The sequence below is a fragment of the Oryzias latipes genome, chromosome 18 (assembly GCF_002234675.1).
Source record: "Oryzias latipes chromosome 18, ASM223467v1".
Classification (NCBI taxonomy): domain Eukaryota; kingdom Metazoa; phylum Chordata; class Actinopteri; order Beloniformes; family Adrianichthyidae; genus Oryzias; species Oryzias latipes.
In genome coordinates this window covers 12,949,507-12,965,660 of record NC_019876.2, presented here as the reverse complement: position 1 = coordinate 12,965,660, position 16,154 = coordinate 12,949,507, and the positions used below count along the sequence as shown (strand labels likewise).

Sequence of the window (16,154 nt, the reverse complement as noted above, 5' to 3'; positions counted from 1 at the left end):
CGCAGAGTAATGGGCTCCTTTCACTGCACTGCATGATGGAGTACTTTAAGAACTAATTTGTCCCTACAGCTATCAGGCTGTTTAATGAACTGATTCTGTGAACTTTTTTACTGGTGTGTGTGGTTTGCTACTGGACACCTGAATTTCTCCTTTGGGAGATTAAAGTTTCTGTCTGGAATGTGGATAAAATACCAACTTAAAAGGGGGAATTTGGCTGAAAGTAAAGCATGTTAGCTATGATGTACCTGCAGATGAGGTAGATCTCCTTCACCTTTACCATCTATGCATTCCAAGCAAACATTAAAATTAATCCTAATGTGATGTATGCCAATCTGAATAGGTTTCCTAGGCCATCTTGGATGGGTTACATTTTATAGGCACATTCCATTTTAATGCTTGAAATCAAACTAGACATTCAGCTCAAAGCAAGAACTCCAAATCAGCGCAGTATTAATGGCAACATTTATTTAAACAATTGCACAAAAAAACTCCTAAAAACAGCTCTGATCTGGTTTCAGTCTTTAGTGAAGATCCGTGCAGCGATGTCGTCTACCAGCCAGTCCACCCCAGCCAGAAGGTTTTCTCCTGTTATTGCACTGCAGCCAATGACGCACCAGTGGTGGGTTTTGATCTCATCCAGGGCCAGTGCCTGCAGGAGAACATCAGGTGGTCAAATCCAAAACATTAACGCTCAATGAAGACCTTAGAGGCTTACCTCTCGTATCGCTTCTTTAGATAAAGCACCGGGTAAGTCTTGTTTATTTGTAAACACCAGCAACGTGGCTCCTGCTAACCTCTGCAGGGGCGTTAAATCAAAAATATTACATTAGAGACGCACTCCCATCACCTTTTGATCTATTGTACAAACATCCTTTTGTGATTATTTTGCCGTTTTTAGCCAAAATTGAAAAACCGATGTCATAGGACATAGTTTCTATAAAAGAACATGTTAAAAACCCCAGTTTCATTGCAGTGGGTCTTTACCTCCTCCAGCAGGAGGGTTCTCAGCTCCTGCTTGCAATCGTCTAGTCGGAGTCTGTCTGCGCTGTCCACCACCCACACCAGCCCATCCGTGCTCTCAAAATAGTTCCTCCAGTAGGAGCGCAGTGACTTCTGACCGCCCACATCCCAGATGTTCAATTTAAACCTGGGAGAAAGTGACAGACAACGTTATAGAAAGTTAAAATATTCAAATTTAAGTTTTACGGTTCACAAAGGCTGTTTTAGAACATGTTGTACATTTACGGTGAATTGCAGCTGGTATTTTAGTTTTTCAGTAGAACACATTTTAAACCAAAATACTGTCAAATGAATTAATCTGACCTCAAAACGTGATCAATCGCCCAATCCTCCCCCTTGAAAGCAGACATCTAAGTCTTCAATCATTGGGGGTTTTTTTTTTTCAGGAATGCTTCCTATTTTTATTTATTTGTTTATCTCTATGAAATATTCAGATTTAAGTCTTAAGAAAAACAACATCCCAAGTAAACACAAATTGTTTGTTAGGAGAGTTTATACCAAGGGGCTGCAACCCGCAGCTCCAGAGCCACGTGTGACTCTTTCACCCCTCCATTGGGTAAGCAAAAATAAAAGCTTTTCATTTTAAAAGGTTGCTGTAAAGTAATTAGATGTCAGTTAGCACAACCAGATTTAAGGTGCACCAAATTAGACAGATTTAATTTTAATTTTTGAACAAATTCAAGGATTTTAAGGGAGCCTTATAGTTAAAATTAAGGAGGTAAAGGTAACGTAATCTGCTCTAATTTGATTTTGTTAGTTAGATTTACAAATTTCTGGCTGAGATGCAACACAAGTGCTCAAGACTAACAAGAAAACAGCGTTAAAAGTGTTTAAAATCAACATTTCAATGTTTACGCTTAATAATTTTTTGTATAAAGCTAATAAAAAAATTTATAACAAGAAAAAAATCTAAATATATAAACTATTATATCTAAAAAAAAAACATCTCTGTATATAAAAACTATGCCTAAAATGTATATATTTGGTCTCCTACCCCCTGTGCTCCAGAGTCTTGATGTTAAAGCCCAGGGTGGGGGAGATGGTGCTGACGTCTTCACCGTTAAATTTCTTCAGAATGGTGGTTTTTCCAGCGTTGTCCAGACCTCTGCACGCCCCCATTAATGACAATAACTAGTACAGCAAAGCTCCGATAATGCAACATTATTAGTTTAATGTGTTAGCCCGTCATGCGTTTGTTTAAACTTAATTACATTACATGTATCGTGGTTTGTAAACAGAAAACATCCGTTTGGCTAGGAAAGGCTAACTCACTGTAGTGTAGCCCAGCTAAACCGTTACAAGAAGGATACAGCATCAGGAGTCTAACCTCGCGCTCTTTTTGCTTCATCTTCTTCAAAATCGTCATCAACCCCATTTCTAACCGAAAATAAAATATATGTAAATATAAATGTACACAAAAGGGGCTTTGATTATGTTATGCGTAGCTTTCATGTGCAGCATCACAATCCAGGAAGAGTTTGCTGTCCCAGTTCCGCCCAACACAGCATTTGATTTGTTGATTCCTTTGATTGGTTGTTGTGGAATCCCGGAGACGAAGACGATTGGTCTACCGCGAGTTGTGGGCGTGTTGATGTTTGGAGGCGTTTCTTGTGTGATCGGTAGGTTTTGGCGCCGCCAAGTGGCTGTAGTGGGTATGAATCAAATTGGCTCAAAAGTTGAGACATTTTTGACTCGTCCCATTTCAAACGTTATTTGATCTATTGAAAAAGTGCTGCCAGTGGTTTTTTAATTGTGATTTTTCCGTTTTTAGCAAAAAAAAAAAAAAAACTCTGAAAAAATAAAAAACGGTGTTGTTTTTACATACTAGTAAAATAAAGCTATCATGTCTCAATGCAAATTGTATTTTCCAAGATCAATATGATCAATTTACGTCATTTTGAAACAAGTTTACAATGGTATAGGTCAATTGAACCCTTGTGCTATCCTAGGCACTTTGGGAGTTGGGTCATCTAGACCCACTAGACAGTGCTCTGAACCTTTTTTCTTCAATGATTTGTGATCTTCACTGGTGTCCATGGATTACATGAAATCTTTCCACCTTTATCCACCTTTATCATGGTACGGAGAAGACGTCAGTGGTCATCTTGACCCCATAGGATAGCACAAGGGTTAAAAAACAACTTGCCTCAGACAGATGGATCTGGTTGGATTGTAGGAATATAAATCGATATATCAATTAAGTTGATTAATTGTTAAACCCCTACCACAGAAACTGAAATAGCCGGGCTCACCTCGACATAACACTGTTGTTTCTTTGACCAAACAACCATAGACATTCATTACAGTGTCTTTTTTGTACAGCAGCACCACCTAGTTGGCTGAAAAACAACCATATATGTACATATATATATATATATATATATATATATATATATATATATATATTTATATATATATATATATATATATATATATATATATATATATATATATATATATATATATATATATATATATATATATATATATATGAACAAACTGTTACCATAACAAACAAACAAAAAACCATCTCACATTTTATTTCTCCTTTGCTCTGACTTTAATTTTGATATATATATATATATGGTTAAAAACACCAACTCTCTCATATTGAAAAGAGGACACCTTGAAGCTGCATGTGCAATATTTCACACTCAAAATGTTTAACATCAAGTGGAATTTAAGAACTACCTGGGATTGCCTGAACCTCAATACCCTGTTTAACCCAGGAGCATTTCAAAGTATAAAGCCCTAAAAAATTAGCTCTGTTGCACGCCCCACACCTGCATTATGCGCACAAATTCCCTAAATAAATACAGGCGGTCATTTTTAGAAATTTCATGTATAAAAAATAGAAGTTGGATGTTACTTTGGCAGTTTACAAGTAGGAGGAACCCATCTATTCTTTTAAAAACTTGCTAATTCCTCTTTAGGGTCACAGGGTTGAAGTGGCCTGCCCAGTTACTGTCGGGCAAAGGACAGCGAGACAGACAACCACATGCACTCAAATGCACATCTGAGGGACAAATTAAATTTAATTAACCTATGAAGCATGAGTTTGGACTGTGGGAAGAGTCTGGATATGACCCAGGAATGCGCGATGATTACATGCAAATTAAATGAGCCAGTGGAATGGTTAGCTCGTCAAACTGGAAGAGCAGGATGTCATGTCAACTTACTGTGACTTGAATGATGTAGGCTAAGGGGAGGTAAAATATATATATGAATAAGCAATGAAAAGTAAAATATTTGAAAGTCAAGGCAGTAAAATGCTGAAGGCTGAAAGTTGTGGTTTGTTTTTTAGATTTGCTTGTTTTTCGAAACCAAATATTCACTAAATCCTTCCAATGACCTCTTCAATATTATGCAAAATGAAAATTAAAAACACATACATTTCATGTATTTGTTCATTAAAATGTAAGCACACAATTACGTGTAGCAAGTAAAACTATATTTCTCATTTATCAAAAGAAATCTGAACAAACTGTTACCATTACAAACAAACAAAAAAACATCTCACATTTTATTTTTCCTTTGCTCTGACTTTAATTTTGATAAATTCCCCTATTGCTAGATGAAAATGATCTGTTTAAAAAAATCAATGTAACAGTAAAACACAAGAGGCATTTAGCTTTTCTCTGTTTGCTCAGCTGCTGGACAGGACAAGTAAAAAAAATAGACAACTTTTTAAATTTTAATAACATAATGGTTCCATCTTACAGAATGACACACAATAGCTTTTTTTATTTCTCTTTATTAACTGTTTTTTTGCTTTTCTTTTTAAATAAAATAAATACACCCTCAGCAAAAAGTAGTATATTTAAGCGTACTACAAGTATACTTAGAAAGGCGGCAGTATACTTGAAGTTTACTTTTTATACACTATACTGCACATGTGTCAAACTCAAGGCCCACAGGCCAAATGTGGCCCGCCGTGTCAATTTATGTGGCCCCCGAGTGCATTAAAGTTTTTAATTTCTTAAAACAAAAATAAAAACTGGTGTGTATTTATTCATATAGGGGGAATCTGACGTAAAATATGGAATTAGGGAACTACACATTAGGACTTAAACACTGTCCATATAAACTAACGTGACAGAATCAAATTTAAAAGGAGTTTTGCTAGAGTAACAAGCAAATATATGTTTTCTATGCTGTAATTGTCATTTTAAAAAGTTATAGTCAATAAATAATGAGTTTTTTTAACATTAAGGAGTACGTTTATTTTTAATTACATTTAGTCACATGTATAAGTTATATCTGGCCCTTTGAGGACAGCCACGATGCTGATGTGGCCCCCAGTGAAAATGAGTTTGACACCCCTGATATACTGTAAAATTAGTCTGAAGACCTTTTCAGTCATAACACTACACATACATACATAGTACATTTGCTATACGTATACTCATTCCATACTTTAAAAAGTAACTTTTTGCAAAGTGTAGTTGATGAATAATTATGTAAAATATTTCCAAATAGCTTTACTTGATAAAAAATAAACTTTCACACAAGGCAACGGAAATAGCATCTCCTTTAGGATTTTTTTTTCTTTTTAAGGTGGTACGTCATTTATGGAATGCCGCAAACTGTTGTTATTCTCAGGTGGGAGGCTTTCTGTTACAGGTGTGGAGGGTCGGCAGCTCATTTCCGGTGAAAATCGGAACCTGTACTACAAATATGGCAATATTCTCCACGGCACCCCGTTAAATTGACGGTGATGCGTTCAAGTGTTGGCGGCAATCGCAGCCCCCACACGCGCCACCGCTCCGTCCGTTCACATTTAAAACCAGTATATCTTTACCAAACACGTGATTATCAGAAACCTGCGGTTTGTCCTGTTTTATTGCGGAGCTTGCTTTGAAAAAAATGAATGTTGCTCCCTCCGTTGCGTTTGCTACAACCCGATGACTTCAACCAACAATCTGCACGTGAAGGCAGCACGGTTTAAAGCAAAGAGCCCATTTAAAATAAATCGAAACTGAAAGGAGGGGTGACATCACGTTACATCATCGCTCCGTTCATAAACCGACCGTCAAGCTGCGCTGCTGCTTCACTGCACGAGTCACCAAGCAGCTGCAGACACCTGCAGAGCCTTCACGCACAGACCCACGTGGTGCACGCTCCACAGGTGTGTCACTGACTTCTGTCTGTTAGCACAGTCTAGATCAGAGTAGGGATTCCTTCTGTAGCCAGAGAAGATCCACATCTGCAGGATGTCAGATATGCATGCGTTGATCATGATGGACTCCAGCAGCCCTGACTTTCTCTCAGCTGAAGATAGTCTCAGCAGCACATCTGGGATGGTAAGGATTTGTTTTTTCTTAAACTCAGTTCATAAAAAGAAGTGTAATTTAAAAAGCATATGTGAATGTGTACAATTTTCTTTATATGAAATAAGTATTTTCTCATTTTATCTTCTCCTAAAACCATAATTCGGATGTTTTTTTCTGTCTGTTTATGCCCTTGCAATACTTTGATACAATCAACATTTTTTATACTTTAAAACACTTTAGTTTAGCTTGCATTCAGCTTTTCTTGACATCGATCTGTCGCCTGCAGCTGTAAACCTTCTTCATTTCCCAACTTTCTATCAAACCTAGAAAAACATGCTTCATTCATATCATGTTCCCTGCATTTGTGAACATGAACGCCCAAAGGTTCCAGTCTGGGTTTGCTTGAAAATGAGCTAAAAAGACAAAAAAAAGTTATTTGCACCTCCACATTTCAAGAAAATACATTTTTTCCTAATGCTGCAAAATCTGCAGGTAATATGGTCTGTGAGCTGTAGCTCAGAAATGCACATTATTCTTAATTTAATTTGATCTAATCGTTCATTAATCCGGGATAATTTCTGTTCATTCTATTAATTCTGCAATTTAATTGGGGGTTGAACTGAAAAATATATAAAAATATGTTTTTATCATTTCAAATATTTATAATTTTTTTTTGTAAGGCTCCTTTCAGAGATCACATTTACAACAGCACACCCCGTCAAATCAGACAGATGAAGAAAAGTGCGATTCATGAAAGTTTTGTTAAAAGGACTCAAAATGAATCGATTTAACAAATGTCAGAGGAGTGAATTCAAAAGTTCAGGGGCAAAAAGAACAAACAATCTCCCCTTTTCTCTATAAAAAATCCAACTTTTCTTGATAAATTCACTCTAGAATGCTTCAAAGCCGGATAAACATTGATGAACAAACAGCAGCCTTTTAAAAAAATATAATATTACACAAAAGTCTTTATATTTAATTGAACGAAAGTACCTGATATTTGATTGTTGCTCCCTACAGTCGACATAAGGACTTCAACTTAACTTATAATTTACTTACCTTATAGTGTTCATTTTACATAATAAAATATAAATGCAATGAAAAAGATTTGTCAATGTGAAGTTACTTAAAAAGGTCTTTTTTTATTGAACAAAAATCAATTTATTTTGAAGTGGCTGCAGGCACACTGCTGGATTACAAAAGAAAAAATGGAAAAATATATTTTTCAGGGTTTGTTCAAAATATAACTGATCCTTCTGTTTCTTGTCCTTGTTCAGCGCAAATGAAGGTTGCTCATTCTGGGAATCCTGCAGCAGGAACATTATGTTTTACCTTTAGCAAAGAGAAAATGATGCATCAGTTCATTCAATTTGCTCATAAAAATATATTATTTATTTTTGCTTATTTATTTATTTTTGCTGCCTAGTACAAATTGGTTGTTGTCTTATTTTTTGGGGAGGGTTCATCTTACTTTAAGAGATCATGTGTCGTCTTGTGATAGATTTCTTCTCAAAGTCCAAACATCTATAAAGACAGATTGCAATAAAAAAATCTGACACCAAAAAAAAAAGTGCAGGAACTGTTAGAAAAACAAGTGTGTTTGCTCTAAGCATGAATCAATTTAAATTCATGTTTTTGCAGGAGAAGGACCGCAAACCCCGAAAGACTGTCCAAAGAGTGACCAAACGGCGAGAGAAGAACAGGGATGCAGCGAGGAAGAGCCGCAGGAAACAAACTGAAAGAGCCGACGAGCTTCACGAGGTCTGAAGCATTCCTGCAAGATTCCCTTACTTCCTGTTTTCCTTCATTTGTCCACCGTCGGGGCACTTTCTATACCGTTTCAGTCACACCCTCAGGCGTGTGCGCGTTGTGCAATCCGCCAGCGCGCACGCAACCATTTCTTGTAAATACTCCTCTTAAGAGAAGGGCTTTCTGCTGTTTGGCCCTCCCCCATGCGGTCTCCTCCCCCCTTTCTGAGACTGACTGCAGATACTGAATGCTCATCAGTGCTGACTAATGACTAGAAAGCCTTTCCAACAGCAGATTTCCCAAAGTTTGTTCCAACTTTTTAACTAATGCTTCACTTCAAAATCAACGATTGAGGTAAAAGTGCATTTCTATTAAACATATTCTATGTTTCTTGGAAGCACATTCATTTTTGCACCTTGTGAGTCATAACTGGACCACAGGAACACATATATTGGACCCTCAGAGGCACTAAATTGAAGTGAGACACAAACAGTTCACTGTGCAACTTTTTTTCCTCCTTCTAAATACTCTTTATTGTGACAAGAAGGGGGGGGGGGAATTCTGCTCACTGCTTTAAATTTTGCCGTTTTAGTGTGTTAAAAATCAAATCGGCAAAGGGCCTGAAGACACTGAGGGCTTTGCGTGTCTGCCCCTCTCCTCAGAAGCAGGCGAAAAGTGGTCTTAAAAAGAAGGAATATGCGTGAGGCCTTATCAGTCAGGACTGACGGATGTGATTAGCAGGTTAGAAAAACTGACATGTCCTCCAAATCCATCATTAGCCGTCAGAAACCAGCTCTAGTGGTTGAGCAGCTTGTAAAAAAGACATATAATAAGACAAGAAAGTGTAAAGATATCCTGACCAGCAGGTTTTGTCTCTGGTTACTCACATTCGTGTTAGATATCCACTTTTCTGGGTCATTTTAAGAAAAGCTTCTTCGGTTGAAGAATCAGCTTCACTCTATGAACAGGTGCATCTGAGAAAGTTCAGTTATTTTAGTCATTTTAATTTAAAAAATCAGAATTTATGCAAAAACTCCCAAAACAATACATTGGAAGGGCTAATGCCCATTTTGTTTGTACTAGCAGCTACTAAGAACTCGGATTATAATAAAATAAATAGTCGTGTCATTCGTGTCTTTATCGTGTCACACAGTTTATATTGCTGCATTCAAACATTTAAAACAAGACAGCTGAATCAAGAAGGATAACTAATCTGCTAGTTCACAGAGTGCTGCATCCAAACATAAAAAAAATCATCTGATTGTTTGCAGAGTCTTCTGCAGAAAAATACTAAATAATCTGCATGTTAGCAGGGTGCTCTACCAAAAAAAATGTTAACTAATCTGGTTGTTGCTCAGAAACGCTTCGGTAGAGAAAGGGGATCTATTTCACGTCGGAGAAGGGAATGATTAAACAACAGACTAAAGTGGGTGTAATCAAGGGAATTTGTCATAGGTTATTTAGTTCCTGAAGGACAGGCCACAAACACTTTGAATAAGATGTGACACCTGGGCATATCTTTGCAAACAGGAATGCAAATATTCGCAAAATTTGCTTCCTGCTTTTAACCTTTAGATGAGGGTGACTTTCACTTCAGCTCCTTTTTTTCCTTAATTAACTTGAATAATGTCAAACAAAATCTGAGGAAATCACCTACCTGTCCTCTCTAACTGCTTTAATAGATTACTCATCCCTTATTTTTGTGTGCTTTTATCTCTCCAGGAGCTTCAAGATCTTGAGCAATCAAACTCTGCATTTCTGAAGGAAATCGCTGAACTGAAGAAAGACCTCCTCTTCTACCAGATGACCCTGGAGCGCCACAAGCCTTACTGCTGCCTCAGAGCCTCCGGCTCGTCCAGCCCCTCCAGCTGCTGCTCGAGGTCGCCAAACTACCATCAAGCCAACTCCAGCCCTTTGCAGGCCTCCAACTCTCCTTCTCCCTTTGACCTCACTGTTAGGACTCCCTCTCCTCCAGCTCCTTCATCCACCCCAGCAGCAGTTAACATCCTCAAAACCTCCTCCCCCTCCCCCTCCTCTCCCAGCCCAGTGATGGTGTGTAACCCGGCTGGTGTCTCCACATGGGGAGCTTCTCTGTCTGGCTTTAGCAAACTACCTCTGGCCCCGTTGAATCTATCCAGCAAGGTGTCTGCCGCCCCAAGCCCGATTCCCCACACAGCCGCTCAGTCTCCGGACATGTCCTCGCCGATTGAAAGTTTCACAGACTACGTTTTAGCAAAGCTGGATGCTTCTCTGGCTGCAGCTCCAAAAACACAGGTCCCCATAGCGTGCATGGAGGCCAAGAACACGCGAGCTGTAAAACAAGATTTTTCCATGAGCCATCCGCGTGCGCTCAGTGGAAACCCGAGCAGCTTGAGTTGGCCATATGGACTTATTCCGGCATCTTACCAAGCTTCTCCGGCTCTCACAGCTTCCGGACAAACTCTCCAAACTTCTCTGCCTCCTGTTGGGTGGAAGCAAAACCAACAAGCGTCCTTCAGGGCAAAATCGCTGCACTCTCTGCTCACTGGGCCCAGTCCTCTCGATATCTATCAAGCTTGCTCCAGCATCCCTAATTTATCTTTTTCCCAAACTCAAGCAACTGTGCCAGATACGTCACAAGATGTGTCGTTGTCTGAGTTGTTGGAGTTTAACGACTGGATCCTGAGCGGGCCAGCGGAGAAATAAAAGAGACAGGACGTCAAGTCAGAATGCATCAAAAACTGTTGAACAAACTGTGAACTGAACGCACCGCCACAGCGTAGCTATTTTTTAAATAAGGAGTCAGCAATAGTGCTTTTTAAAAAACAAACAAACAAAGGCTGGCTCCTCTCAAACTGCACAATCAAAGCCCTTCTCCGCACAAACCAAGACTTTCTGCTGCTTCTTAGCTCAAACGACGGCTTTGGATGATTGACCTTCTCCAAGACGACAGATATTGACACTTCGGATTCGGTTTCCATGTGCATCACAACACAACCATGAATTCTCAGATGGCAAATGGCCACGAGGGTAAAATACTCATATGCTTGTGAGTTGAGTTGGTGTTTATTTGGCACCATTTGTAAAATAAATAAATAAATAAATACACAAAATTAAAAAAAAGAAGTAAAACTGGTTCAGGGTGTTATGACCCTATGGCATGTTGAGTGCCAAGCCCAAATCTCACCATGACTCATTTGGTTTCTGAATTGCTGATGTTGCAAATCCTGTAACATTAAATGTGTAAAAAGCAAAAAGACATTTAGCCTGAGAAGCAGCAAGACGGCAAATAAGAAGGATCATAGTTTAAGGGATTCACCTTTGATTTTGTTTCAAATTAAATACATTTTTACAAACATTCTTTCTTTTAAGGGCTTGAGATGGTGTTAGCTACATATATCAAATCCCCTCCAAAATCCCTATTCATAAATAGTAAAGCTCTTGTTTTGCTCTTTTTGGGTGAATCTTTTTTTAAATTTCTTCTCCCGGGTGATGAGAATGGAATCATATTTTTTATGTTAAAAACTTTACTGTGCATCATGACTTTATGTAAATTATTTTGGGTCTTATTTGACTGTGTGGAAGCAGCAATCACATGAGGCCTTGTGGTGTATGATTCCGCGTGTGTCTTGGGTTGGACGGTTTATTTCGATTCAGTACGGACATTTTTTTGCACACTTTCACATTGAAATTAAACTAAAAAATAAAATTTTGTAACCAAACTTTGTGTGTTTTTTTGCTTATTTCAAAATGCAACATGTGAGCAGAGATAAAGATTTGTGGACCAATATGGAAGTTTGGTGCACGAGTGGAGTGGCTGCCCTCTGAATGGAGATTCATAGGTTCAGTTCCTGCCTTGCCCGCCTAAAAGTGCCCTTGAACCCCATTTTACTTAGAGATTTGCGCATTGGAGTCACTATTGGTGTGCGAATGAGAGTGTGACTGTAAAGCACATAATCTTGATCATAGATTAAGTTTTCAATATGTAAGTATATATCATTTACCAAATGAAAAGTTGACTTATAGTTATCTAAATTTATATTTAAAAAGAAAGAAAAAAAATGATGTTGGATCAAACCGCAGTTTTTTTGGACAATGCATTTAAACAGTTGAAACTTGTGAAAGCTTAAAAGTTAAAAGGTTATTTCAAATGCAAAGCTCCAGGGGCGGAGCTATGGAGGTGCAACTGCCCTCCCCAGCAAAAAGCGTTTCCCCCTCCCAAATTCTTCAGTCGATATTAGTATAATAAATGATAAAGATTAAGAAATCATCAATCCAAGCTTCTTTAAGCCTTGCTAAAATAACCAAAGCAGTAGTTTTAGATTTATTATGAGATTTATGTGGCTACGGTAGGTCTACGGCAGTGGTGTGAAGGGCCTAGCCCAAGGACCCACACTGGATGAAGCTCATCACACCCCCTAAGAAACGAACCTTAGTTTTAAATCTTTATACCTAATTACTATTAATTAACATTTTTGATCCTTTCATTTGTAATGAAAATCTGCTGTTCTCTGTGAAAAGCTAAATCTGTATAGATCCACAATGAGATTCTCGGTGTGCAAAAACAAACATTTATTTCGTAAATCAGAACCAGAATTTACTTTATTTTCATCGTATCCACAACAAAATGATGATGAATATATAAAAGTCAAGATTAGAAATGAAGGTAAATTTAAATGTAAGTATGAAAAAAATCATAAATGTTAAGTCTAAAATATGTTACAGCATAATATAGATTCAAGATTCAAAGGGTTTATTGTCATATGCACAGTAAGAAACGGGTTTCTCTGCACAATGAAATTCTTACCTTGCTGTCTGCTCCGAATGCCAAAAAAAATATACATGAAATTGAAAATTCACACAAAACATACACCCCCCCAACCCCCCCTCCCACAAATACATAACCCATAATTGCACTTTTAGAACCATATAAAGATAATCCACATGTGTAATTGAGTTGAATAAATGAATATTGCACTTTCCCAAATATTGCACAAGTTGGTAAGGTGGTGTTTCTTTTTAGAGTTTGTGCTTAGTAGTTGGACAGCTCCTCAGAAAAACAATCAGAAGGTGGTAGCTGGGATTGAGGGACACCTGGGTTATGTAGAGAGATGGGTTAAGAAGCGTGTTTGCTTTTATTATGACTTGTCTCAACAAATGTCAGAACACCCCTGCATCAAAATTGGTCCAAAAGTCTTGCAAATTTAGAAAAAATAAAATACAAATTAAGACATAAATATATACTAAGTCTAAATGAAAAAATATAAGAATAAATATATAATTTGGCGAGAAACTCAATAATAAAGGTTTTGATTTGTAGTAATGAATTTCGCATTTGAGTTAATTGTGCTTCGTTATACATTTCCTTAAGGAAAACCTGAAAACCCCCACAAACATAAAAAGAAATCCATTAATTAATTTTATTTTCATATGCATTTATTTTTTACCCAGAAGTTATGATATAGTTTTCTATAGTCTGTTTTTAGGTCAACTTTAGATTTATTTTAAAGTTTTTTTTAATGAAACTGTTTCTCCTCCTCAAAGACTTTTGTTTTTTTCCTAATCTGACATAATCCTAATCCTAAAATCATACATCTGAAAGGCTTTGACCACCTTTGAGTGGCTGTTAGCTTGGTTGGTACGGTGAAGGGCTGCCACGCAGGAATCCAGGGTTCCATTCCTGAATGGGATTGAAACAATGCTACTGGGGGTGATTACCATATTAAAAGTGAGCAATTCCCTAAAAAACTTGGGGAAACTCTAGCATCACGTAGTAACACAAGTTTGAGGACACATAAGTTTTTCTTTATTGTTAGATTCAAGAAAACACCTTGAGGCTAAAACAGAAAGCTCATGAAAGAGGAGACTTACACAGCAGTCAGTCAGTCATATCCAGTTACTGACCAGGACGTGGGTGCAAACAAAGGGAATTCCACTACAGAAAAGCGAATCATAAAAAAGAATTTTTTTCAAAATAGTCGGCAAGTTTAGGTTTGTTTATTTGACCTGTTTTTATTTGTAAAAAAAAAAGGAAAGAAAACACACTTTGAGATAGTTACTGAAAGCATTGTCTAAGTATTGATGCCATAAGGGAGGAAATGTTTCCTCCATAAGTAAACATTAACGCTTTACCTGCCTGCTCAACCAAAAGTAGGGCACGTTTTGAATTCATAACGTTTAAAAACATTGTGCATATTACTAATCAAAAGGAAAATATAAAAAAACGTTTTCAATTGTTTTTTTCTTTATCTGTTTATTAAAGGGTTAATTAAATATATGGTTTTAAAAAGTCAGAATAAAGCTAGACTAACTGTAAAAACATTTTTATTGATTTTTATTGACAATGAGCTTTACTGAAATTTACTATGAAGTACGGAAGCGCATCTGTCTCATATTTCAAAATAAAAGCCTTTCCGACATTGACTTTTATTTTGAAACATGAGATATGCTTCCATAATGAAGGACTTAACTTGGTGAAATAACTTTTTGGATGATCAGTAATAAATATTTAAACAAATAAAAATATTATTGAATAGGATTTTAAAATTTAGCAATACATTTATAATTCAATTAATTTTATTGTGTGATTGTGGATATTCTACCCTGCGACAGACTGGCGACCTGTCCAGGGCATCCCCTGCCTACGCCCAAGTAGCCGGGATAGGCTCCGGCAGCCCCGTGACCCCGAAAGGGACAAAGCGGTACAGAAAATGAATGAATGAATAATTTTATTGCAGATATCTTGATGATTACACCTTTTAAACTGCATTTCAAGGAGGATGTTTAAAATTGCGAGGATGTAGACTTTCTTCCACCTCTGGGAACATGGTTGAGTCTTTCTGGGGAAAGAAGCTTGTCAATCCAGAAAGCAGTCTTATTTTGAAGGAACTCCTCAAACTGTGCAGTTTCAGACACATCCTCCCAATTAAGAGATAAATCTAAATCCATTTACTTTCTTGGTGAGGTTTTTTTCTCCATTAAAGTCCCAGTTTGGATCTATTTTCAAAGCGTTCCCAGTGGTCTTTTCATCATGATTATGCCGTTTACAGCCAAAATCAAGAAACTTGTGTCGTTCACAGTTTCTGCAGAGCGGCAGGAGTTAATCAGTTGCCACGGAGTGCACCTGCCTTCATTTCCCATCATCCCTTTGCTTACACTCTTTCCCGCTCACAGCCCGTCACACCCCCACCTAAAATTACCTTTGCAACAAAAAATAGCGAGGAATTAGGAGCTAGGAAATAGGAGCTATCCATGCATGTACAGTTTTGAGCCAGATGCCAGCTCGGACGAGAAAAACAAATGGATCTATATACCGCTACAGGTTGCTTCAAACTGCATTTTTTCATCTGCTCCTGATTCACAACGATTTGAATAAAGAAATACTCAGAAATGCAATTTTAACCTTTATTTTGTTTATATATGTTCTCTCTAACATGTTAAAAACACCAAAAACCCAATTTTCATAGTTTTTTTTTTAACACTTTGGGAGCTTAAACAAAGGGAAAAATTACCCCATTTAAAGTTAGTAACCTCCTGTTTTGTATTTTTTTTACATTAATACTACTATTTATTTCCTATTTTCAAAAACCCTGCTGGTCCTCCATCCATTTGCGCTGCTGCATGTGATTGTAATTTGCTTGTGAAGGGTCGGCTGCCTGGCCAAACACTGTTAGGCCGTTATGATGAGTGTGATGGATGAAGATGGGCAAACGGGTGGAGGGAGGTCAGGAGGAGCATACATCCTCAGACTAGAAGAACCTGCAGGCTGAGGTTCAGTCTTTGTGCTCTGTAGCTCCCACTAAATGGAGGTTAGAACTGCAGCAAGGATCGTGAACGATGGCTTGAAAAAAGAGAGAAAGAGGCACGTAAATAAAAGCATATAATTAAATAATGTCAAGCTCTAGCGTCATCTGCAGTGAGGAGCCTCAGTCCTCCCTCTCCTTGCACCACCTTTCGACTGAAGAGCATTTGTCAAAACACTGTAAGCAGGAAAACCACTTCCGGTTTGGAATTTTTAAAATAAGAGCAAAGAAAAATTAATAATAATAATAAAAACAGAAACTGAAGACTTTTGACTTTTTTAAAATCCCTTTTAGATAAAAAACAAAACAAAAACAAAACTCTACTTAGTTT

At 37.5% G+C, this 16,154-nt stretch overlaps 2 protein-coding genes across 2 annotated transcripts; one reads left to right on the top strand and one right to left on the bottom strand.

Moving 5' to 3' along the window:
* Nucleotides 1–444: 444 nt before the first annotated feature.
* Nucleotides 445–2,537, bottom strand: arl2 (ADP ribosylation factor like GTPase 2). The gene is made up of 5 exons (XM_004079693.4): nucleotides 2,331–2,537; nucleotides 2,015–2,125; nucleotides 985–1,147; nucleotides 716–796; nucleotides 445–649 (listed from the first exon to the last, which is right to left on the bottom strand). Exons 1-5 carry the CDS (start codon nucleotides 2,393–2,395, stop codon nucleotides 515–517), a joined length of 555 nt encoding a protein of 184 aa, XP_004079741.1. The 5' UTR covers nucleotides 2,396–2,537; the 3' UTR covers nucleotides 445–514.
* A 3,099-nt stretch (nucleotides 2,538–5,636) lies between these two features.
* LOC101172027 (signaling mucin HKR1) lies at nucleotides 5,637–11,743 on the top strand. Its single transcript, XM_004079770.4, has 3 exons — nucleotides 5,637–6,323; nucleotides 7,935–8,054; nucleotides 9,765–11,743. The coding sequence occupies exons 1-3, from the start codon at nucleotides 6,234–6,236 to the stop codon at nucleotides 10,725–10,727; spliced, it is 1,173 nt and encodes a 390-aa protein (XP_004079818.1). The 5' UTR covers nucleotides 5,637–6,233; the 3' UTR covers nucleotides 10,728–11,743.
* The last annotated feature ends 4,411 nt before the right edge of the window (nucleotides 11,744–16,154 follow it).